Source organism: Hylobates moloch, unplaced genomic scaffold (genome assembly GCF_009828535.3).
Source record: "Hylobates moloch isolate HMO894 unplaced genomic scaffold, HMol_V3 SCAFFOLD_2, whole genome shotgun sequence".
NCBI lineage: Eukaryota > Metazoa > Chordata > Mammalia > Primates > Hylobatidae > Hylobates > Hylobates moloch.
Genome location: NW_026652277.1, coordinates 58,509,081 through 58,533,627, shown reverse-complemented (window position 1 = coordinate 58,533,627; position 24,547 = coordinate 58,509,081). Strand labels below are relative to the sequence as shown.

General features: G+C 40.8%; 1 protein-coding gene and 1 pseudogene across 2 annotated transcripts; both read right to left on the bottom strand.

Moving 5' to 3' along the window:
• Nucleotides 1–1,201: 1,201 nt before the first annotated feature.
• On the bottom strand, nt 1,202–1,777 carry LOC116466979 (coiled-coil domain-containing protein 90B, mitochondrial-like; annotated as a pseudogene).
• A 10,370-nt stretch (nt 1,778–12,147) lies between these two features.
• On the bottom strand, nt 12,148–14,301 carry LOC116466971 (C-X-C motif chemokine 2). Of its 2 annotated transcripts, XM_032150230.2 has the most exons (4): nt 14,127–14,301; nt 13,904–14,027; nt 13,706–13,789; nt 12,148–12,875 (listed from the first exon to the last, which is right to left on the bottom strand). In XM_032150230.2, exons 1-4 carry the CDS (start codon nt 14,224–14,226, stop codon nt 12,860–12,862), a joined length of 324 nt encoding a protein of 107 aa, XP_032006121.1. In that variant the 5' UTR covers nt 14,227–14,301; the 3' UTR covers nt 12,148–12,859. The 2 variants fall into 2 exon arrangements, with proteins under 2 accessions (XP_032006121.1, XP_032006110.1); XM_032150219.2 differs by having other exon boundaries at nt 12,173–12,875; nt 13,904–14,286.
• Between the last annotated feature and the right edge of the window lie 10,246 nt (nt 14,302–24,547).

Below are 24,547 nucleotides of genomic sequence, written 5' to 3'. Positions count from 1 at the left end.
TGTGGGTACTACTTGTAGTGGAGCCCCTTATCAACCTCCAAAGGGAAGTGTTTGTCCACCTAGAGAGGTGGCTAATGGGGAAGAAGGCATTGTAAGAGTACATGTCCCGTTTTCTATGTCTGATTTGACTCTATGTAAAAAAAAGCTTGGTCATTTCTCTGAAGATCCAGGAAAATTCATAGATGAATTTGAAAAATTAACTCTGACCTATAGTTTGACTTGGCAGAACCTGCATGTTGGTTGTCTCTGTGTTGTACAGTGGGAGAGAAACATTGCATTTTGGGGACAGCTAGGAGCCACACAGATGAGATATTGGCTCATAGCCCTAACCATAATATATATCAGGCAGGAGATGCAGCAGTTCCAGATCAGGATCTGGAATGGAACTATCATCAAAGGGGCAGTGAGGACTTGTGGAGGAGCGCTCATATGGTTCCTTGTTTGTTGGAAGGGATGAAGAAGTGTATGAAAAAGCCTATTAACTATGAAAAGATTAAGGAAGTTTCTCAGGGAAAAGATAAGAATCCAGCTTTGCTTCACGGGTGTTTAGCTGAGGCAATTAGGAAGTGTACTAACACTAATTCTGACTCAAAAAAAAGGACAAACCCTTTTGGGAGTACATTTTATAACCCAGTCTGACCCTGATATCCGTATGAAACTACAAAAAGCAGCTATGGGTCCCCAGACCCCTATGGATCAGCTTTTGTTGTTGTTGTTGTTGTTGTTGTTGTTGCTGTTGTAATAATCTTTTATTTTATAGAAAAATGTAATTATGCAATGGTTATCAGGGAAGTTAATTCAGTAATAAGTATGTAGGCTAGGGAACAGTTTTCAAATATTCAGTCAATACCAACAAAATCCTGTATGATTTACAGAACTGCTCAAACAAACACAAGAAAACTCTGGGTTAATTTCTATGAACTATCAAAAGGAGAAAATGCTCTTCTATCTCAAATAAACCAGGTTTGAATGACAGCTTTTCAATATAAAAAAGACACACACACACACACTCACACACACACACACTCACACACAATAAAGACAAAATATCTCTTCCCATTCTAAAACACTTCCTCTTTTAGTCCGTATATACTTTGAATAATCTCGTGTAGTAAATATTTGCTAAAATAATGTTCAAAGTCAATCTCTCCTGGTTTGGTGTTCTAAGAAGCCAATAGACACAGCAGTAAGAACATTAATACTACTTCCAGAATCTATAAAATCCCAATGCTATTGCCAGGCAAATAAACACCAAGGCTGCAAGATAATGAATTATCTCAAGTTTGTTAGACTCCATCAGTGTTTTTAAGGAAGCAATTTCTGCATCAATTTTATTACTGGTCTCTGAAATAACACTTTTGGTTTGGGTATCCTTTTTTTGTAAATTCTGTAGTTGCTTCCATAAGTTGCTTTTCTTGATCTGTAAACATATCTGTTACTCTGCTCCTTTCTAGGCTGATATCCAGTTTATTATCTGCTCTGATTCAACTGGTTTCATGTATTAGTTGTTGCTTAACTTGGTCTAATTCAATTTTCATTTTCTCATTCTCTGCTTTGAGATTTGCGAATTCACTTTTCTCCAGGATGACCATGTTTCTCCTGATAGAGTCCAAATGAGCCATTAGCTGTTGTACTGTTATTTTCTGTTGAGCTTGAGTGACCATCTCTTTGTAGGTAGTATCCGGGCTGACATTTGATAAAGTAGTTAATGCTGATACTATTGTTTCTGCTTGTGTTTTGTCAAATCCATGAGTTTCCAAGTCCTGAACCAATGCATGGGTATCAAAAGTTAATTTCCTTTCTTTTAAAGGAGTTATATCCACCGGCGGCCTATCATATCCCTCCTTGGTTGTGGTGCTGAAGAAGTCTCTCCGCAGGCTTTTGAATATGGCATTTTTAGTTTTTAATAACAGGGGCAGAACATAGGAAGCAGAAAGAGCAAAACGGACCTCCCAAAAGGTGCAGCTCTTGGCTGCAGCCTTAAGCTCACCTCCCACGTGGGATTGCCCTCCTGGTTCTTAGCCTGAACAAGGGAAGTGAAAAGGTGGAAAACATAAAACTGGGCATCCAAGTCACGATGCCTTTGGCATAAATCAGTGTGTGCATTGTAAAAAAAACTGGACGTTGGAACAGGAAATGCCCAGCGCTTGAAAGGGAGCCATCGGCACCTGAACCAACGATGGCTGGAATAGCCAAGCAAGCCCGAGAGACCTTCTGCCTCATCTCCTGTTGGACAATGGAACATATCTCCAGAGGAGTCACAGGTAACACTTGAAGTGGCAGGTAAGAATATTAACTTTTGGATTGGGTGCAGTGGCTCATGCCTGTAATTCCAGCACGTTGGGAGGCTGAGGTGGGTGACTCATCTGAGGTCAGGAGTTCGAGACCAGCCTGGCCAACATGGTGAAACTCTCTCTACTAAAAATACAAAAACTAGCCAGGTATGGTGGCAGGTGCCTGTAATTCCAGCTATTCAGGGGGCTGAGGCATGAGAATCACTTGAACCTGGGAGTCAGAGGTTGCAGTGAGCCAAGATTGCACCACTGCATTCCAGCCTGGGGGACAGAGTGAAACTCAGTCTCAAAAAAAAAATAAAAAAGAAAAAGAATATTAACTTCCTTTTGGACTTGGAATTGCTTACTCTGTTTTGACCCATTATAATGGGCTTCCATCACCCCAAAACTGTATGGTCACAGGGATAGATGAACAAGCTCATACATGCCATTTTACCTATCTTTTAAGCTGCTCTTCAGAAACATTAGTTTCCTCACATGCCTTTCTTTTCATGCCTGAATGCCCCACCCCCTTGTTGGGAAGGGATTTGGTGGCTCAGCTGCAAATAGTGGTATCTCTTGGAAATCACAAGGCAGATGAGGGTTTGTTCCTTCTGCTTTCCTGTGATAAGGGAGGAAAGACAATGGGAAACATCTACTTCTCAAGTAAATCCTATAGTATGGGACACTGAGGTTTCAGGCAAAGTGTTAAATATTTCCCCCATTTGTATCCAACTTAAACCTGATGTCCTGTACCCCTGGAAGAGACAATACCCCTTAAAGCTAGAGGCACAAAGAGGGATCCAACTATTAATAGCTAAGTTTTTGCAATTTGGGTTGTTAAACCTCTGTGAGTCTCATTGTAATACACCAATTGTACCAGTTAAAAAACCAGACGGACACCATAGATTTGGTCAAGAACTTCGAGCTTTCAATGAGGCTGTCATTCCCATACATCCTATAGTGCCCAATCCCTACATGCTATTAGCCTGGGTCCCATCCCTGGGGATGCCAACTGGTTTACAGAGTTAGATCTTAAAGATGTCTCTTTTTTTTTTTGGCATTGCAGTACTCCCTGATTCACAGTTCATCTTGGCTTTTGAATGGATTGATCCTGACAGTCATTTGGTTTATCAATGAACTTGGACAGTTCTTCCCCAGGTATTTAGGGGCAGCCCTTATCTGTTTGGAAATACATTGGCTAGAGAATTACGGATGTTACACTTAAATAAGGGCATTATTGTTCAATATGTGGATGATGTGTTGGTTGCTAGCCCAACCAAAAGAAACTTGGACGAAAATACCTTTAAGTTGCTAAATTTTCTGGGAGCTAATGGGTATAGGGTCTCACAGCAGAGGGCCCAGGTTTCAACCCAAGAGGCTAAATACTTAGGATATATCCTAACCCCTGGCACCCAGGCAATAGTACCAGAAGAAAAGGAAGCTATCTTGGGCATTCCACAACCCCAAACTAGAAAGCAGCTGCGAGCTTTTCTAGCGGTGTCAGGATTGGGGCATATGGTCAAGCCTTTGTATGATGCCCTGAAAGGAGCAAATGTAGACGCTTTAGAATGGAATAGCAATTGTAAGCAAGCTTTTATTGCTTTCAAGGAAAAATTGGGATCAGCTCCAGTCCTAGGGATCCCTAATTTTGATAAGCCATTTTTCTCTTATGTGGCTAAGAAACAAAGAACCACCCTGGGTGTCCTTATCCAGAAACTAGGAGATATCCCCGAACCAGTGATATATATTTTTTTAAACAATTAGACCATGTCACTTCAGGATGACCTGAATGCCTCAGGGCAGTTGCAGCAACTGCTCTGTTAGGAGATGAAGTCAATAAAATGGCTTTAGGACAACATCTGGAAGTTTTAACCCCACATCAAGTTCAAGGAGTCCTAGAAGCTAAAGAACACCAGTAGATGACAGGAGATACTTGTTGAAATATCAGGCTTTGTTGCTAAACATTCCTCATGTAACCCTTAAGATATGCCAGACTTTAAATCCAGCTACCTATCTGCCTGAACCCACCAGCACCCTATATCATTCTTGTATACAAGTAATGGAGCAAGTTTATTCCAGCTGGCCGGATTTAAACGATGAGCCTCTAAATAATCCTGAAGTAGAATGTTTTATAGATGGAAGTAGCTTTATGCACCAGGGACACAGAAAAGCTGGGTATGCCATTGTCAGTCAACACAAGGTCATTAAGTCTCAGGCCTCACCAACTTCTACCTCAGCTCAAAAGGCAGAATGAATAGCTCTTGCTAATAGCCCTGCGATTATTAATAGCTCATATTAATAGCCCTGCAATTGGGAAATGACTTAATAATTAACATTTGTACTGATTCTATGTATGCTATTCTGGTGCTTCATGCTCATGGAAGGAATGGGGACTCCTAACTGCTAAGGGTTCCCCTGTGAAATATCACTTAAACATTTTAAATCTATTAGATGCTGTTTTGCTGACCAAGGAAGTAGCTATAATCCATTGCAGAGGACATCAAAAAGGAGACTGTAGTGTGGCTAAGGGAAACTCCTTTGCAGATGCAGGAGCTAAGGCAGCTGCATTAAAGCAGCCAGTTGGACTTGTAGGCATGTTAGTGCCCTCTGCCCTGGTAATGACAGAACCAAGATATACTAAAGAGGAATAAGAATGGGCTAAAGATCAGGGTTTAATTCAAGATCCTTCTGGCTGACTTATCAATAACAACAAATTATTGATACCAGGTGCTAATCAGTGGAAAACAGTTAAGCACTTGCATGACTCTACTTATTTGGGAAGAGATTCCTTGTTTCAATTAATCTCTCTCTCTCTCTTTTTTTTTTTATTTTTGAGACAGCGTTTCACTCTTGTTGCCCAGGCTGTAGTGCAATGGCACAATCTCAGCTCACCACAACCTCCACCTCCTGGGTTCAAGTGATTCTCCTCCCTCAGCCTCCTGAGTAGCTGGGATTGCAGGCATGCACCACCATGTCTGGCTAATTTTGTATTTTTAGTAGAGACGGGGTTTCTTTGTGTTGGTCAGGCTGGTCTCGAACTCCTGACCTCAAGTGATCCATGCGCCTCAGCCTCCCAAAGTGCTAGGATTACAGGCATGAACCACCGCTCCCAGCCAATGTCTCATCTTTTTTTAGGAAAAGGCTTACTTACTTGGAACAGTAAAGCAGGTAACTCAGTCCTGTGAACTCTGTGCCTGGAATAACCCAAATAACAAACCTTTTCCTTCTCCTTTAGTAAGGCCTGTTCAGCATAGCAGAATGTATGCCAGTGAAGATTGACTAGTAGATTATGCTCAGATGTCCCCATGTAAAAGATTTAAATATTTATTAGTATTCATCAATCCTTTACTGATTGGACTGAGGCTTTTCCTACCTAGTCTGAAAAGACAAGGTTTCTGACCTCCTATGAAAGGCAATAATTCCTAGATTTAGGCTGTATAAGAGCTTGCAAAACAATAATGGCCCATCTTTCACAGTGACAATTACCCAGAACATATCTTCAGCCCTAGGAATTAAGTACCTCCTTCATTTAGTATGGATGCCACCATCTTCAGAAAAAGTAGAAAGAGCTAACCAAACTTAAAAAGTACTATGCCAGGAAACATCAGAAACCTGACTATCTATATTGCCTATAGTCTTTTTATGGGTTCAAGCTGTTCCCAAGAGAAATCTATAGTGCAACACTTTTGAAATGATGTATGGAAGGCCTTTCTTAACTACAGACTTCCAGATAGACATAGATACTTTCAAGTACAAAATTATGTAATCAACTTAGGACAAATGCAAAAGGTGCTCCTTGAATATGGAAATCAAAGACTCCCTTCCCCTACTAAGGAAGAGAATATTGTTACAACCCAGCCAGGAGACTGGGTCCTATTAAAAACTTGAAAGGAAGGATCCTCAGCAGATCAACTTTCTCCCAAAATGAAAGGGATCCTATCAAGTTCTTCTTAGTACCCCAACTGCACTTAAACTTCTAGGAATAAACAGCTGGGTTCACTTATCTCGAATGAAACCTGTCTCTTATAAAGTCCCACAGGCCAACAGAACACAAAAGACTGATCCCACTTATTCCTGTGGGCCAACCCATGACCTCCAGCTCCTGTTCAAAAGAAACAAAAGGGATGGGTAACATAAAGATATGGATTGGCATTCTATTTTGGGGTATAAGCTGGAATCACACAAAGAGTAACTTATTTGCTAAGTGGGCAGACTGTAGCCTCTCTATGTAATCCAACAGTTTGTTGGATTATGTAGAGAATTGCCATTTTCCTTCAATTCCAGGTTGCCCTGGCATATTCAACCAGCAAACCTAAGTTTATGGGGATTTTATTATGATTGGGAAACTGAGCATTATAAATATAGTCCCTCTTTTCTCATGTACCATAGCCACACAGGCCTTAGCCCCTTCCTCACTTATGGAGAGACAAGAAGGCACATTTTTCATCTAATTAGGAAACAGCTAAACAGCACCTCGACTTTAGGTTATACTGTATGTGATAGACTTGGGTGGATGACAGTTGTTCAAGCACAGGTATCAGGCAAAGCACTTCTATGTTTTGAAAGGTGCGTTAATAGTCACCACCAGACTGAAACCCGTGATATGGGATGGTTGCCACCTCAACAATGTAATCAGACCCTTCTTTTAACAGACCAAATGTGGGTAGGATGGCAACACAATTTGCAAAAAATGGATGCCCACCCTTCCCCTTGGGGATGGTTATGGGCTTGTGGAACTCATGGCTGGTTGTATTTACTTTATAGTTGGACTTGAAAGTTGTCCTTATCTCCTGGGACTTATCCTCAGCAAATTGGACTCTCTCCCGTTCAGCTGGGATACTGTAAAGGCTCGCCATAGGGCAACAAAAACAGGCTTCTTGGTGGTTCTATCTGATGCTATATTTTCCCCACAGGCAGCCATAATCAATATCAAGTTATGCGTTAAAGCCTTAGCCAAGCACATGGCTGCAGCTTTCAATAGTACACGCCATGCCCTTACCCTCCTAACTGAGGAAACTTCTCAGATTAGGCAGGTGGCCATACAAAACCATGTGACTTTGAACATTTTAACAGCAGTCCAAGGGGGAACTTGTGCTTTGATCAAAACTGAATGTTGGGCTGGGCACGGTGGCTCACGCCTGTAATCCCAGCACTTTGGGAGGCCATGGTAGGCGGATCACCTGAGGTTGGGAGTTTGAGGCCAGCCTGACCAACATGGAGAAACCCCATCTCTACTAAAAACACAAAATTAGCCAGGCGTGATGGCACATGCCTGTAATCCCAGCTACTCGGGAGGCTGAGGCAGGAGAATCGCTTGAACCCAGGAGGCGGAGTTTGTGGTGAGCCAAGATCATGCCATTGCATTCCAGCCTGGGCAACAAGAGTGAAACTCCGTCTCAAACAAACAAGCAAACAAAAAACAAATGTTGTGTGTATGCTCCAGACTATTCACATAGTATTACCCGGGCTATGAAAGCTCTAGACACTCATATATCTGCCATTGATGCACTGCCAGTTGACCCTATATCAACTTGGTTCCAACCACTACCTGGTTCTTGGGAAGCCTTCCTTTTTAGTTTACTTAGGATGATTTTACTTATTTTGCTTTGCTGTTGTGGAATATATGCAATTGTACTCTTTGTGTGGGAATGCAAGACAAGCTTACTCAATGCTTTCTTAAGTTGGATACATTAATTTTTCAGATTTCACCTTTTGCTGAGACTAATTTATGAACAACCCTCACCATACCGAGGCTTTCTGACTGAGTTCCTCTCTACCTTGAATAAAAGAGACTCTAATAGTTAGGCACGAATATCATCACCCCTGTTCAGCCTAAGAAAGTTACAAAAGACTGATCTTTGTCTATCTGCCACCCTTAGGATTAAGGGTCCTCTTATAAAGGAAGTGGGGAAATATGTCAGAGGTATTCAAACTAGAGTAACTCCATCTTAAGTGAGGGCTAAGAAAACATAAGGCTGGGACTTGCTGGGCTGCATTCCCAGAAAGTTAGGTATTCCTAGCCTCTAGAAGTTTACAGTTAAGGGAACAGATTGATAACATGTACTAAACAGACCCAGACTTAGGAGTTTCCTGATATCCCAATATCTAGACAGAAGCATTCCTAATTTTGCTTTAAAGATACTAACATCAATTCTTGCAAAATATAGTCATTAAGAAAATTAAACCTTCGTCACAAACTCTTGTAGCAGAGCATGTCTCCCCTTGATCTTTTTTTGTCTTATACATAAACAAGCATTGTACCTAGGGTGAACATGTTCCTCCTCTTACTTTAAGGAATGTCCTACTCCGTCTATGGAGTAGCTGTTCTTTCACCACTTTGCTTTCTTAACAAACTTACTTTCGCTTTGCATTGTTGACCCACCCTGAATTATTTCTGTTGAGATCCAAGAACCCTCCTTTAGGGTCTAAATTGGGACCCCTTTCTGGTAACATCTTTCTGGCGACCATGAAGGGAAAATACTGAGGAGATCCTGAACCCAAAGGAAATAGACTGCAGTACCAACTAGCTGATTGGGTAAGTGGTTGGGTACCTGGGTAAAGGATGGGATTGGGTTAGACTCAACTTAGGGGAGTTAGAGTTGCCCCTAACAGAGAGAGTTAAAGGCCCCTCTTGTAAAAGGCAAGGACACTTGACTGAACTTGGGTTCCAGGCCCAACTTTGGAAGGTTAGAGTCCTTCCTAAGATTTATGGGGTTAGAGGGCCCTTTCAGTAAAGTTCCTTTTGGCTAAGAATAGGTTTGGCACCAGGGGATGTTAACTGCTATGCTGTTTGTATTTATCTGCCTTGTCCTCTTTGCTGCATGCATCAATTTTTCGGTCGCTATCTCGGCTTCACTGTCATTTTCAGGAGATTTCATTTAATTAGTCTTAGAGATTTTAACTTTCTGTTCCCCTGTGTGTCTCCTATTTACATCCGGTTTGCTTGTGAAACATTGGGAACAAAAACACTGAAGGTTCCATCTCTAAAATTGCTGATGGAGATTTGGCATTTAAGCAATAAGATTACATGGATGTGACTATGTTTTGTTTCTTAATAAACTTGCTTTTGCTTTGCATTGTGGACTTGGTCTGAACTCCTTCTTGTGCGAGATCCAAAAACCCTCTTTTGGTCTGGATCCGGACTTTTTTCCTGTAACAACATTGGTCGGGAAACTGCAGTCACTGTGGTCATTGCTGTTTCCTGCTGATGGCCTCTCAAAACTGTGATGTATCATGTAGCATTCTTCCCCTACTTCCTTCACCCTGTGACCACCACCTCAAATAGGCTTGTGTCCCACTTCCTGCCATAACACTTTCTACAGGCGACTGCGTGGTACTTGCAACTTCTCGGCAATTTGGTGTGAAAAGCACAATCTTCACATCTACTTGATCTAAGATGGAGACCCAGACAATGTCCATGGAGTCGGCCTGAGGACCAATGACAAGAACCATGTTTCCAAAGCCTCCATAACATTTAATCCCTGCAACACTTCAGAAGGCTCATTCTGTTATTATCTTCATCTATAGAAGGGGAAATGAGGTTGAGTGAAGTAAAGAAACTTGCCCGAGATCACAGTGACAGAGCTGGAATTTACTCCAATGTCAGTCTGATACTTTGAAACCTGTCTTTAACCACCATGTGAATAAAAGCATCTCTTTTATTCTTTTTATGTTCTCTGTTCCTTATTAGCAAGAGTTAAGTAGCCAGTACAGCAAGCTCCAATGTTAGAGGATGAGGACTTTGTCTTAGGTTTATGGAGTGGTTTTATTGAACCCTTGAGTGCCACTTGTAAACATTTTCCAGTGTCCTCTAACTTGGGGTTAGGGAGTGAAGACTACCATTTATGGAGCTTCTCGAATAGGTTGCTTTTTTTTTTTTTTTGAGACGGATTCTCACTCTGTCACCCAGGCTGGAGTGCAGTGGCACGATCTCGGCTCACTGCAAGCTCTGTCTCCTGGGTTCACGCCATTCTCCTGCCTCAGCCTCCCTAGTAGCTGGGACTACAGGCGCCCACCACCAAGCCAGCTAATTTTTTTTGTATTTTTAGTAGAGACGGGGTTTCACCATGTTAGCCAGGATGGTCTTGATCTCCTGACCTTGTGATCCGCCGGCCTCAGCCTCTCAAAGTGCTGAGATTACAGGTGTGAGCCACCACGCCTGACCACATTTATTTACTTACGTATAGTTTACAAATATTCTTCTTTCTCATCTCGGTTATAATTAACTAATAACCTTGGAATTATTAAGAGATTATTGTTTTTAACCTATTTAGCTGCAAGAAAAGCTCACAGAGGTTGTTTCTTGCTACTTAAAGGTTGTTCCCTTATTTACCCAGCTACTTGGGACAATCCAGAACTTGATCTCAAGTACTGGGGCTGCCAGCCTCACCTTCTTGTCTGTGCTGGAGGCAGTTACCCAGGATTCAGAATTCCTGAATGAGTCCTGAATCAGAGACAAGTAGATACCTCATGCATGCACCATTGTCCTTCCTTTTCAGGTTTGCAGTGTGGTTTCTTTTAGATTATTGAGGTCTTTCTTCCTTTGACATGACAATTGTATTTCTGTCCTGAAAACCTGGTGTGCTGCTGTCATCCTGGGGCAGCACTGAATACAGAGTTCCCCAGAGGGCAAATTCTCTATGAGGGCCCATTAAAATTCCACTAGGAAGGATGCAAACTAATGCAGTGAAATCTTAAAAGCATTGTGTTTGGTATATTGCTATAAAGGTTTGAAACAACATTAAACTTAGTGCTAGTTACTTGTATCTGAAGGTTAGAACATTGGGTCCAAATTTCAATCAGAAGTTTCCACAGGTGAAGTATTCAGCCACTCACTTTTTATGGTTCTGTTAGGACACAAACTACTTGAGTTTTGAAAAACAAAATATTTTAGCCACCATTTTATTGACAGCTTCATTAAATTGTCAACAATTATATGAAAAATTATTTAGCAAAAGCAAACAAATGAGATCCCTTGTTAAGATAACTACAAGAATTTAAATTTTTTTAAATGAAAACAAGTTTATTAAGAAAGTAAAGCAATAAACAGTGGCTGTTCCATAGGCAAAGCAGCAGCCTGAGCTGCTGGTTGGCCATTTTTATGGTTATTTCTTGATTATATGCTAAACAAGGGGTGGATTATTCATGAGTTTTCTAGGAAAGGGGTGGGCAATTTCCTAGAACTGAGGGTTTCTCTCCTTTTTAGACCATACAGGGTAACTTCCTGATGTTGCCATGGCACTTGTAAACTGTCATGGGGCTGGTAAGAGTGTCTTTTAGCATGCTAATATATTATAATTAGTGTATAATGACCAGTGAGAACGACAGAGGTCACTCTCGTCTCCATCTTGGCTTTGGTGGGTTTTAGCTGGCTTCTTTACTGTAACCTGTTTTATCAGCAAGATCTTTATGACCTGTATCTTGTGCCAATCTCCTATCTCATCCTGTGACTTCGAATGCCTAACCTACTGGGAATGCAGCCCAGTAAACCTCAGCCCCATTTTGCCCAGCCCCTATTCAAGATGGAGTTGCTCTGGTTAAAACATCTCTGCCATATTTCCCCCCTCCATATTTTTAAGGAGGTAAATTGGAGTAGCAAGGTTGTAAGGAACTTCTTGTAATAATGGCAATACGTATCAGTGATTCTCCCATCAGGGGCAAGACCATAGTTTGGTAAGGCACATTCTTTACTAGGTGAGAGCCAAGGGGAGTGACAGCAATCACCACATGAAATTAGGCATAATTCGTAGTTTATCTGTATAGCAGATTGAAAGCCCAGAAAAAAAAAATTGAGAAATAAATATTGATGTAAATCATCAGATTTTTCAGCAAAGATAGTCCTTGTTTCCCCCAAAATAAAACAAACATTTTATATTTTTAAATATTTTATTTTCCTGTTCTTTGTGAAAACATCAATAAATATCGAAACCTCTCTGCTCTAACACAGAGGGAAACACTGCATAATTAACATTAAACAAGGCAGTATGCCTTACAAGAAAGACATAAAATGTCCAAGGGATATTTAGAACATTTTAGTTCTTAAAGCTTCAACATGAGAAATGTTGACCACACACTGTGAAATCATTTCAATAAATAACAACTGACATTCATCTTTACAGTTACAAAAATAGACACACATACATTCCCCTGCCCTCACATTGATCTCACTGGCCATTTTCTTGGATTCCCCAGCCTCCATCACAGTGGCTGACGTGATATGTCATCACTAAGAAATATTAACATAATGACTAGAGAATATCTGCAAACCTTCTGTCTTCAAATTAAGTATGAATCAGGATTGAACTAACTTGGGTTTGACCTAAAATAAACAATAAATATAATGGGAGAGTGTGCAAGTAGATTCAATCATAACCTTATTTTACACGTAAAATATTAACATAGAATCTTCTAAAACAAATAAATAAATAAATAAATAAATAGAAGACTTCTCCTAAGCGATGCTCAGACACATTAGGCGCAATCCAGGTGGTCTCTGCAGCTGTGTCTCTCTTTCCTCTTCTGTTCCTGTAAGGGCAGGGCCTCCTTCAAGAACAGCCACCAATGAGCTTCCTCCTTCCTTCTGGTCAGTTGGATTTGCCACTGTAATGAGAAAACGGGTGCCCTGAGTAGGTGCTCGGGAAAGCCGACTGCACAACACTCTTCTCCTGTCCTGTTTCCCCAGGCTCTAGAGTTTTCTGAATGCAGTTTCCCCAGCCTGGCACCCAAGTGGCTACTGCCTGTGACAGCTGTGCTGTGTGGCAAGGACCTCTAGGCTTGGTATGCTCTTTTAGGAATGGGGGTGAGGTGGGGTGGAGGGGTGGCAGTCTACACTGTTTTACTGGCTAAAACAGCCAGAGCCTATTGTTCTTTGTCATACTGGGCCTCACTTAAGCCTCAAAGCAACCTCATGATGTAGCTACCATTATTTTCCCTGTTTTGATGAGTCTCAGATAAACTAAATAATATTGTCTTTGAGTGACACGGCTAATAGGTGGTGGCAACCAGATATATACCCAGTGCAATATTATTGTGAAATCTCTGCACTTCAACCCTAAACTTTTACAAAAAACCCGGGGGTCTGCTTTTCAGGTCTGAAAGTCAGTAGGAACTAGGGGAAATGAAGCTTGTGTTTTTTAACAGGTGGAAAACACTTCAGCAGAACTGGCAAACTCCAATGAGACGTTACATGAAAGCAGTTTTACCTACATTCACTGGAAGGAGGGAAGAACCTGGGTGGTGACCCTGGGCACTGGGAATATCCTCTGGCACCAGAGCAGATTAATAACCTTAATGGCAACTTTGTGAAAATAATAATTTTTTCAGTCCTGCAGCTAACCCTTGGGTTTTCCTGATTTACTTTTTAGGGGACAGATGCCAGTATTTCTGACCAACAGCTCCAGTCGGCTGTGTACATGGAAATTATAACTTACTTTTTCAGCATCTTTTCGATGATTTTCTTAACCATGGGGGATGCGGGGTTGAGACAAGCTTTCTGCCCATTCTTGAGTGTGGCTCTGCAGAGAGAAGGGAATCTCGTGAGACAGGAGGTCGGGCTGAGGACAGGGTTTGGGGCAGCGGGAGAGTCGGGGACGCCAGCGGTGGCAGCGGCAGCGGTGGGCGAGACTTACATGACTTCGGTTTGGGCGCAGTGGGGTCCAGGGGACTTCACGTTCACACTTTGGATGTTCTTGAGGTGAATTCCCTGCAGGGTCTGCAAGCACTGGCAGCGCAGTTCAGTGGCCATGGGCGCTCCTAGGGAAGAAGAGACTCGGTGATTGAGCGGGGCTGTCGGCGCGGGGCGCCCACCCCAGCCGCGTCCGGCCCGGGGACCCCAAGGGCGCCGGGACCCACCTGCTGCGCGCCGGCCGGCGGCCACCAGAAGCAGGAGCAGCAGCGCCACCCGCAGGAGCCGGGGATTGCTGGGGATGGCGGAGAGCGCGGCGCGGGCCATGGGGCTCAGCAGGCGGGTCGGGCGGCTGTGGGAGGAGGAGAGCTGGCGGGGAGTTGCCTGTGGCCCGGGTTCTGTGGCTCTCCGAGAACGGCGAAGCCCTTTTATGCATGGTTGGGGCTGGAAAGCCCGGAGTCCCGGGCCAGGGAAATTCCCGGAGCTCCAGATCGATCCCGAGTCCGGAAGGAAGGCGACGGCCCCGCCTCTGGGGTGGAGGGGGGTCGGGGCACTCTGGAGTGAAGGCCGGGTCTGACTGTCTTGCGTAACTCCCGCCAACTGTGGGATGTTCGCTTTCTGCCCCAAATCCCTGGAGCGGGAGCGAGAGCCCGCCGCTCTCAGAGATACCAAGATAACCGCCCGCGAGGAGGCGCTTTGTGAACCCAGTGCAGTGCGTCGTGGGTCGGATCCCTTAGACCCACGTAGGGACCGCGCTACATCCTTACCGGGGGGAGTTGCTTCTCTGGAAGACATTTCAGTTGTTGGGATTGAAAGAGTTAGGGCAAGAACTGCAGCATGTCTTATCTATCCTCTGTGTTTAGTTTGAGTTCTGCAAATTTCATTAATCTTTGAAACAAACGCACGCTTTAACAGTACATCTGTCATCTCAGATGACGCATAAGAGCTTTTGTCTCCTTCCTGCTGTTTTATGATCTTAAAAGCAAATATCACATGTGTTTTGTTTTTTTTTTAACGTAGTGGAGCCAGGCGTTGGGTGCGGGAACAGACCATTGCCAAGGGTCAATTCAGTGTTTATTTTAGTTAACAGTGTTGGCAATCCCCCATCCTTTCCCTCTTTGAAATCTTGGAACATCTCAAACTCTAGTAATTCCAGTAGCATCAATTTTTTGTTGTGTGGAAGGCTGTGTTTTGATCCATGGAAGTCACTGGGGAGCTTCGAGGGACCTGTTGGGCTCAGAAGGTCTGACTTTTCTAGTACTGTCCCTGGGCAGAAAAGGCCATAGGCACCACCAGAAAAGGAGCAGGGAATGAGACTCTGCTTGTTTACTCCTCTAAGCACAAGCAGACATGTCTGATACATACATACTAGATTACTAACATAATTGCATTTCCATGCCATATGTATTTACCAGCATCCTGGGATTGGTTCCCTCTAGAGAAACAGCTATCGAGGAAATTTTAGTTCTAGAGGAATGTCAATAAAGCATTTCCAAGCCTGTTTAGCTGATGCCTTCTCACTGGATTACTGACTTTTCATCATCAATTTCAATGCCCCTCCCCCTTTTAAAATTAAGCTGCAGGCCTACAATATTCTGTCTTAATTCTTCCTGGTGGATGCAGACTTCAGGGATATGGAGATATTCTGCCACTGCTGTGAGAAGGGCTGGGAGTGGCACGAGGATGAAAAAGTGGGACTGCCTTAGGAATAGTGTTCCTTGGATGCTGCAGCTGTAGAGATCACTTGATAAGGATGTCAGGGCTGAAGTCTCAGCCATACCACTAACTTGCTTCATGACCCTTGGTAATTTATGCTTTATTTGCTCATGTTTCTCCCCTGTAGAAGAGCTTATAATAGTGCCTGCCTCACAGGGTTGTTAGAAGTATTGATTGTTAATATGTGTAAACCATCAGTGCATGTAAAGTGTTATGTAAATATTTGTTAAATAACAAAATAGAAGTGATGTTTTACAACCTTACTGATATAGGCTGGATGTTTGTGTCTTTTTCAAATTCAGATGTTGAAGGCCTGACTTCCTTATGTGCTAATATTAGAAGACAGGACTGTGGGAAGTAATTAAGTTTAGGTGAGGTTATGAAGGTATGGCCCCCATGATGGGATAAGTGCCATTACAGCAAGAGATCAGTGAGCTTTCAATCTCTGGTTCTCTCTCCCTTTCTGCATTGTGAGGACACAGCAAGAAGGCCACCATCTGCAAACTGAGAAGAGGGCCCTCACCAAGCATGAAATCTGCCAGGATCTTAATCGTGGACTCCCCAGCCTCCAGAACTGTGAAATAATTGTTGTTTAAGCCCCCTAGCCTATGGCATTCTGTTACAGCAGCTCAAACTGACTAAGACACTTAACTAAACAGAAGCACTCTGATAAAGCCTTATGAACGCACACACACACAAAGAAAGAAATATTTTCAAAGAAACATCTTCTAATTTACCTTTAAAATTTTTCAGCATCAGAAATTTTAAAGGAGGGTGCATTTATATCCTTACAGGATCTTAGAATAATTTTTTGATCCATTGTTTGTTTGAAATTCTAGTTTCAATCACTTTCCATATGAAATGAGAGTGAGAGTAAAATTCTCCCCTATCCATTTATTAGAAATGATTTATGAAATGACTCTGCCTTGGGCATTAACAGCTAGCTGCCCAAACGTCTTTATTCTGTGCTAAAGAACTAAAGGACAATAGAAAACATCAGCTTATAATGATTGCCAGACTCATCCCAAAGCATTGATGTGAGTAAATAGAAAGAGTAAAATTTCTATTATCTACAGTAACAGCCCCTCAAAAATATGAGAAATTTCAAGAATCAGCCCATCATTTGTAGAATTATGTACTTTATTCCTAGAATTTGTTTACTAAAAATTATTTGCCTTAGGAAGGGACGTAGAATTCTTTTTTCTTTTCTTAATATACCACTTGCCATGATTTCACTTACAACAGCCCCAGACCAAGCTTCTGAAGTTTTTAAGGGCACCAGTGTTATGAAACTTACCATAATAAATTCCTTCTTGTCTTAATATCAGTTGAGTGCCACTGTTACAGGCACAAGTTGTAAACCCATGCAATTACTAACTCAAAGATGCTATCTCCAAAATGGAAGCACAGTTTCCTAAATTCCATTCTCCCCTTTAATTTTTATTGTATTTTTCAGATTTGACTAGTACAATCTAATATACTTGCAAAATGTAGGCTTACTGCTCCACGCCGACCACTGACATTCTTGCTACTTGGGCAGCAAAATGAGTGGTGTGGCTCTGCTTTACCATGAAGTGCCTTGAAGACTTTGCTGATATAACTTCCAACATAAAGCTTGCTCCTCTAGAGGAACAGACTAGAAAGATAAATAAAGAAGTACAACTGATTTTAGAGATAGATCTGATGGAGGTTGAGATATGGGGCTCTGGAATTACAGAATAGAAGACAGATAACATGGTTCATGATAAGACTTGTTAGTCCTCACACTGTTTATGCTTAGCGACTCCTTTGCTTTCAGGTTTTGCTGCCACGCGTACAAAGTGGACAGTGGTACAACCCCTTTGTTGTGTCTGACTCCATGAAGAAATACATAATTGACTTAGTTACACACTGTGTGTATTTCTTGTTATTTTTTTCACTAAAGAATTAAGGCAGTCTCTCAATTACCAGAGCCTAGGAATACTTCATAGTATTATAAACATAGCAGTTGACATGCTCTGTGGGGCTTTTGTGATTTTTTGAAAACTGCGGTTTATATTCATTGTGCTAAATTTTCCCTTACTGGCTCTGGCACCCCAGCTTTGGGTTGTGGTGTTGCGGAAGAAAAATTCTTGCTTGTCTGTGGTTCTTTAGTGGATTGCTTGTTAGCTCGGGGACTGTGGCCACCACTCATCAAGACATGCGCTCTGGAGATAAAGCGCCAAAGGAAGAGAAGGGAAGTAATATTTATTTATTAGGTTCCAATTCTTGATTAGATGCAGTGCCTGAGTTTTTCAGTGTACCGTCATTTTAATAATTTCAAGAATGCTGGGAGGCTGGTATCATGAGTCTTATTTTATAGGTAAGGAAACTGGAGTACAAGGTCTTAGAAGTGGAATTAAATTCAAACCCAAGACTGTCTGACTCAGAAGCTCATAGCCAGTCTTTCTCTAGACAAGAGAGGAAGTGATTGGGGAAGAAGAGGACACGTAAAAGAATCTTAATTAAGTCTACGGAGGGCATTTTATTACTTTTCAACCCTACCAGAAAATAATGCTTTTATTAAAATATTTAATACAGTTTTGATTAGGAGCCAAACAGACATGTAGAAGTGATGACAACTAGTAGCCTCCAGAGTCCCAGCAGCCCAGAGAACCTCCTGCTTATTGTGCCATCAGCCCCCAAATTCACTCCATGAAGTTCCCAGCAACTCCCAACACCATATCAGAATCTGATATTATGATTGAAGGCAGGCTTGGAGTGGTGTCTCACACCTGTAATTCCAGCACTCTGGGAAGTCAAGACAGTAGGATCACTTGAGGCCAGGAGTTCAAAACCAGCCTGAGCAAGATAGTGAGACCCTGTCTCTATGGAAAAAAAAAAAAAAAAAAAAAAAAAATGAAGGCAGATGGTAGTGTAGGTAAAGGATCTAGCTAAGCATCTTACCTCTAGCAGCTCTCAAAGTATCTTAGAAGGCACTAATAAGAAGGTAGATACCACTATAAACTGTTAAAGCTTGGTCTGTCATCAAGAGAGTAGAGCAATATTTCAATAAGTATAAACTACAAGTCATGATCCATTAGAGGGTCATAAAGTCAGTTTTGTGGGTTGTAACCAGTATTTAAAAATATAATGGGGCAGTGGCTGACGCCTGTAATCCCAGCACTTTGGGAAGCCGAGGTGGGCAGATCATGAGGCCAAGAGATTGAGACCATCCTGGCCAACATGGATTTTAGTAGAAACCCTGTCTCTACCAAAAATACAAAACAAAAAAATTAGCCAGGCGTAGTGGCAGGCGCCCATAGTCCCAGCTACTTGGGAGGCTGAGGCAGGAGAATAGCTTGAACCCAGGAGGCAGAGGTTGCAGTGAGCCGAGATTGCACCTCTGCACTCCAGCCTGGTGACAGAGCAAGACTCCACCTCAAAAAAAAAAAATACACACATATATATATAAAAATACACATATATATATATGTGTGTATTTTTCATATATATATATGAATAAAATAGGATAGAATTTAAAAATGCATATGCCATAATGCATCACATATTGTTAATTTAACTGTTATTTTATGACACTTTTGTGTCTTATACAGATGGGTAACTGTGTAAAACTAAACACTTGATGCACAAGATGCAAAAACAGAACTTCCAGGAGTGAAAATATCCCTTCAGAGATGTTATTATATTGATCAAGGCTGTGACTATATAATAAGTTCCAAGTTTGTAGACATTATCTCCTGAGAATTTCCAATCAGGAAAAAAAGTTGAAGCATATTCCATTTTAATGTCATCACTCCCTAAAAGTTTGCACAACAGGGAGCTCCAGTAAATTGCTGAGCTTTTCCCAGCGGGAATGCCAGCTTCAGATGTTCCTGCTGATAAAGGCCACTTGGCAGTGTTCTCAGCAGAGTTAAAAGATTAACATAGTACCAGTATTGGTTCGCTCAGCAGAATTTGTTTCAGTCTCTTGGTCATTGGGGCCACACCGATGAATTATTACATCCAGCTATTGTGGCAGGTACAAAAGGGAAATAAAGAAAATATTAAACCTTAATACCTTACCACTGGCATCCTACTTCCAGGTGTGTTAATTTTTCAAAAAAATCAATGGAAGTACCTGTTCAATTTTAACATTCTTTATTTTTGCCAAAATCTTTGTCTTTGCTAAATATCTAACTCAACCTACCAAATTATCTATGACAGTACACAAAATAACAATATACTAATATGAAAATTATAATTATGAATAATAACCAATAATAACAAAAATGTTATTTTGTACATTTTTATATCTGAAAGAGGGCTGAGATTGTGCATGCATGTGCATATGTGTGTGCATGTGTGTGTGTGTGTATGTGTATAACATCTCCTTACAAGTAGACACAAACTCAAGAGATAGATGCTCAAAATATGCCCGTTTGTCACATTATGAAACCAAGGTATCTGCCATACTAACAAAATTGGAACTCAAAATATGGGTGAAAGAGAAACTTTGAATGTTTATGCGGAAGTGAGTGACATGGTTGTATTTGTATTTTAGCAAAATAACTTTTGTGGCATTGAAGGTAAAATGCAAGGGAAATATTTAGGTTACCTGGGATCAGTTTGATACTTTCCAAAATTGTTTCTAAGATTTCTTATTGTGGGTCCACAGTACCCCTTAGTTTTGGATTAATTTGACCCACAGAAGGTATTGAGGCAATACCTTTCCGAAAACTCCACATTTGAGCCTGAAGCATGCTTTGACTCTTTCAAGACCAATATTAATTTTATATGCTAACAATGTAACCACATTCTTTGTTTCTATTATAGAATTTTGTTGAATTTAATATATATATTATTAATTTATAATATATAAATTATTTGTTGGATACAAATTGAAAGTCTTTGGACTACAGAGGAGTTTCTGTAATAATATATTTATCTGGGATGTAATCCGTTTCTGTTACATCTTTACTGTCATTTTTTCTCTACTTTGCATGCATATCCATGATAAAAATAGATAGAAAATACAGTTCTGGGAGATAAAACATTGTTAGCTCTCTTGTATACCTGCAACAATTACACTTGGAACAAAACAATAACGGTGGCTATATTTTAAATTTTAAGGTCCCAACAGTCCCTTATAAAAGTCTAATCTCTACTGTCCTTCAACTCATTTCCTTTAAATCAGATTAAATTTGACTACATGCCTTCATTCCACCAAGGAGAAAACTATTCAATCTCAGTCATTATTGTAGCTCCCAGACCACACTGAAAGTACAAAAGGTCCCATGGGATTTATCCAAGCAAAATATTCAGGGCTGTCCATCTGTACTTTGACTTATACTTGTTTTCCATAAAAGGACAGACATTGATATGGTCATTTTAAGTGCAGCACTATGCAGCTTTTATCCATTCTGTAGCACAGAAATCTTTGCTAAGGTTGGTAATAACAGTGCTTGCTAGTCTCTTAAGTACAAAGTGCAGTCTTTCTTCCAGAGTCCTGCCATCTCCCTGGAAGGAGACAGCAGCAAGGAGAAACAAAACTGTCAGTTTTGGCAGTGTGTGAAACACTATGACAGCCCCTTTTCCCTTCCCACTCCTCCATCCATGTGGCACACAGCCAGGAAGCAGATGAAGGATAGTTCATGAGTTCAAAAAGAAGGGGAGACATTGAGAGTGGTAAGAAAATACAATAAAATAATGAATGATTCCCAAGAGAGGGAAAAGAGAGGCACATCCAAGGGATTTGAGGTTACTTGGCTAACTTTGAAAGTTTTGCTAACTGGTAGTCCAAGATTCAGGAATGAAGATTTTGAAATGAGAAATAAAATTAAAGTAGCTGAAAAGGTGGAATGGAGACTAGGAGCTACTTCTGTGCTCCAGTGCCCTTCTGGTTCTATATTTTCTTCTTGCCTTATTCAGATGTTTGCCAAACTAACATTCAGGCCATGTGGGACATTGACTACACTGTCTCTCCTCTTCCTCAGTGCAGTTCTAAGGCTACACATATACTCAACCACTGGACTTATTTATTAAACAGCAACCATATCTCCAGGATTGAGGGAGACACTGAGATCCAGAAATCAAAGTGTCTATTCCTTCCCTCACAAGAGCCACACTCTGGGTTGGGCAGACAGGGATGTCAACAGCTGATAATAACCCAGTGTTTACGCCAGGCATTATGTATGATTACATATGTAAGGAACTGGGGCTAAAAAGAAGGGTAAAATACAGAACTTGTTCTTAAAGTGCTTAAATTCTAAAATGTAGAATAAACAAATTGTTTTTAAAAATGTATCACGTTATGGTCAGTGCCATATGGGGTCCGTTACTGCTCTTAGACTCAGGAAAGAAGGTCCCCGTGTCCTGAGCGTAAGCTTCAGAAGATCTCACTATCACAACCTTGCAAAAAAACCCACAAATGTATTCAAGAACCCCAGGGGCACTTCTGCCACCTGAGGAACCAGAGCCTAGAGTGGGCGCCAAATGACCCTTAACTTCCTAAACTTCCTTAACACTAGATATTTACTTTCTTGATTAACAAAGTTCAAGCCCAAGGCTGAGATCCCAGAGGGACATGGTGGGGAGCCTAAACAATAATGATCATGGTAGTTGAGCTCCCTTCTGTTCTCTTTGGCTCTGGAATGACTAGGAGGAGCTCGAAGCATATTTACAAATCAAAATTTTCACAGGGAACTTGGCCGAAGAAGCTTGGAAAAAGTCAAGAGGACCATGTATCCTTAGTGCCGACTATTTCCACATTTTCCACGTCTTTTTCTGAGATCAGTTAATAAGCATAACCCTAAGGAATCAGTCCACCAGATGCTTTTTAATTTATTCTGAAAGCTCAGTGTCTAGGTAACTTACCACAGATGACATATTACAATGTGTGAATATAGCATCAAATGTATGCTTTGTTTCTGCATCTAAGTAGTGCTTTAGGAATCTTATTGTCACTGCATTAGAAAAGTAAAACGTCTCCAAATTTAAATTAATTATAAATAAATGTAAGAAATGATTGAAGCATCATCTAAAATGGCACTATTGTCTATAGAACAAAAATTATGTGACCATTTCAATTACAAAAATGTAATTACTAATTTTGCTGAAGTGAAGTAAATTTTATATAATAAATATAGAAAAATAGAATAAATCTTAAATTATGCATGATTTTATTTTGTACGCATCCAGACATTGCCTGCACAATAACAGAATACCCAGATATGGAATTACAAATTCACTTTTCTCTGATATTTTGCTGATTCTCATCATACAAATTCCATAACTTTATATATTTTGAAAACGTTATTAATATACAGTCATGTGTCACATGAAGATCAGAATACATGCTGCAAAATCTGCCATTAGGCTGTTTCCTCCTTGCATAAACGTCTTAGAGTCCACTTATGCAAACCTAGATGTTGTAGCCTACTCCACAACTATGCTATATGCTCTATTCCATTCTCCTAGGCTACAAGGCTGTACATCATGTTGCTGTACTGAATACTGTAGGCAATTGTAACACAATAGTATTTGTGTATCTAAACACACAAAGGATACAGTAAATATATATTAATAGTACTATAATCCTATGGCCTCACCATTGTGTGTTCCATCTGTAGTTGTCCAAAATGTCATTATGGTGCATGACTGTGTATCTGTGAAGACAGGAAGATCCTCAGACTCATTTTATTTAACATTTTGTTAACTAGTTAAGAAAACCTTAAATATTTAGACAGAGAAACATGGGCCTCTCTGAACTCTCTCTCAAGACCCCACAATTGTTAGATATGGGCTCATGAAGCATTGAAGAAGTGCATATGGAGGAAAATTATGAAAAATTATCCTAGAACAGATGACTGAAAAGATGAATTTGGGAAAAAATCTAGGTTATTATAACATATTTTAATTTGTACTAATTTTGACACCCCTCAGAGGAATGTTTATGTTTTTTGAAACAAGAATTATTTCTGTTTTTACCTGCACATAGAGTTCATTTTATAAGTGCTTGGAAACCAACAGAGCTTAATGAATTGAATAGGACGTTCTTGGGAAAGAAAGGAGAGTATAGATAATATGTTTCAATAGTTAAGACATCAGGTGAGAAAGCCATTAATTTTAGTTAAAATTAGCATTTTAATTAGTCATTTTATGATAACATAGAACAGTGGAACATGATTAAGAAAAATGAAGAATCAGCATTTCTTGATTCTTCAATGGACACTTGAAAAACTACAACACAAGGAAAACCCACTGTTTGATGGTCTAAGATCCTATCCCACTATGCTGACATTTGTGAAAACACTTAAATTGTTTGGTTTAAAAAAACTCCTTTTTATCCCTGCTACTAATACAAAGAACATACTTGTGTTTGTTCATTGAGGAGTTTCTAAGTATTAGAATTTCAGCAACAGGAAATTCATTTCTCAACTTGTACTCTTCAGACAAAAGGCATCAAATTGCTCATGAGTTAATAGGCTGACAGCTATTGTCATTTCCTGGTGGGACACTTTCATAGTTAGAGGAAAAGAAGGCTGAACATCAGATGCTGCTCATCATGTGTTTTGGGATATGTTCCTGAAGGTCTGAGATTTACATTGAATTTATAAAGCAATGCCATTGAGTCAAGTAGAGAGGAATCTAGATTATAGAACGAGGCTGTGAAGTCAGCTGGTTGTGCCAACAGTGTCTGCTGTGCTGAACCTTTAGCTGCCACTTCTCTCTCACATGCACTGAGTCAGAAAATGCTATTTTGTAGGCTGTAGCTACTTGTCAGGTTTATGACTCAACAAACTGAAATATTAGCCAAATGAAATATTGTTGTGCAATTCAGGCTGCTCACTCATAGCACATACAGTGTTGAATATAATCATCTGTAGCTTCAAATGTGCTGGTCATGATTCCACTAAGAAATGCAGAAAAGAAGCAAGAGGAGAAACAGTCTGACCTTAGCTGCAAAGGGCAC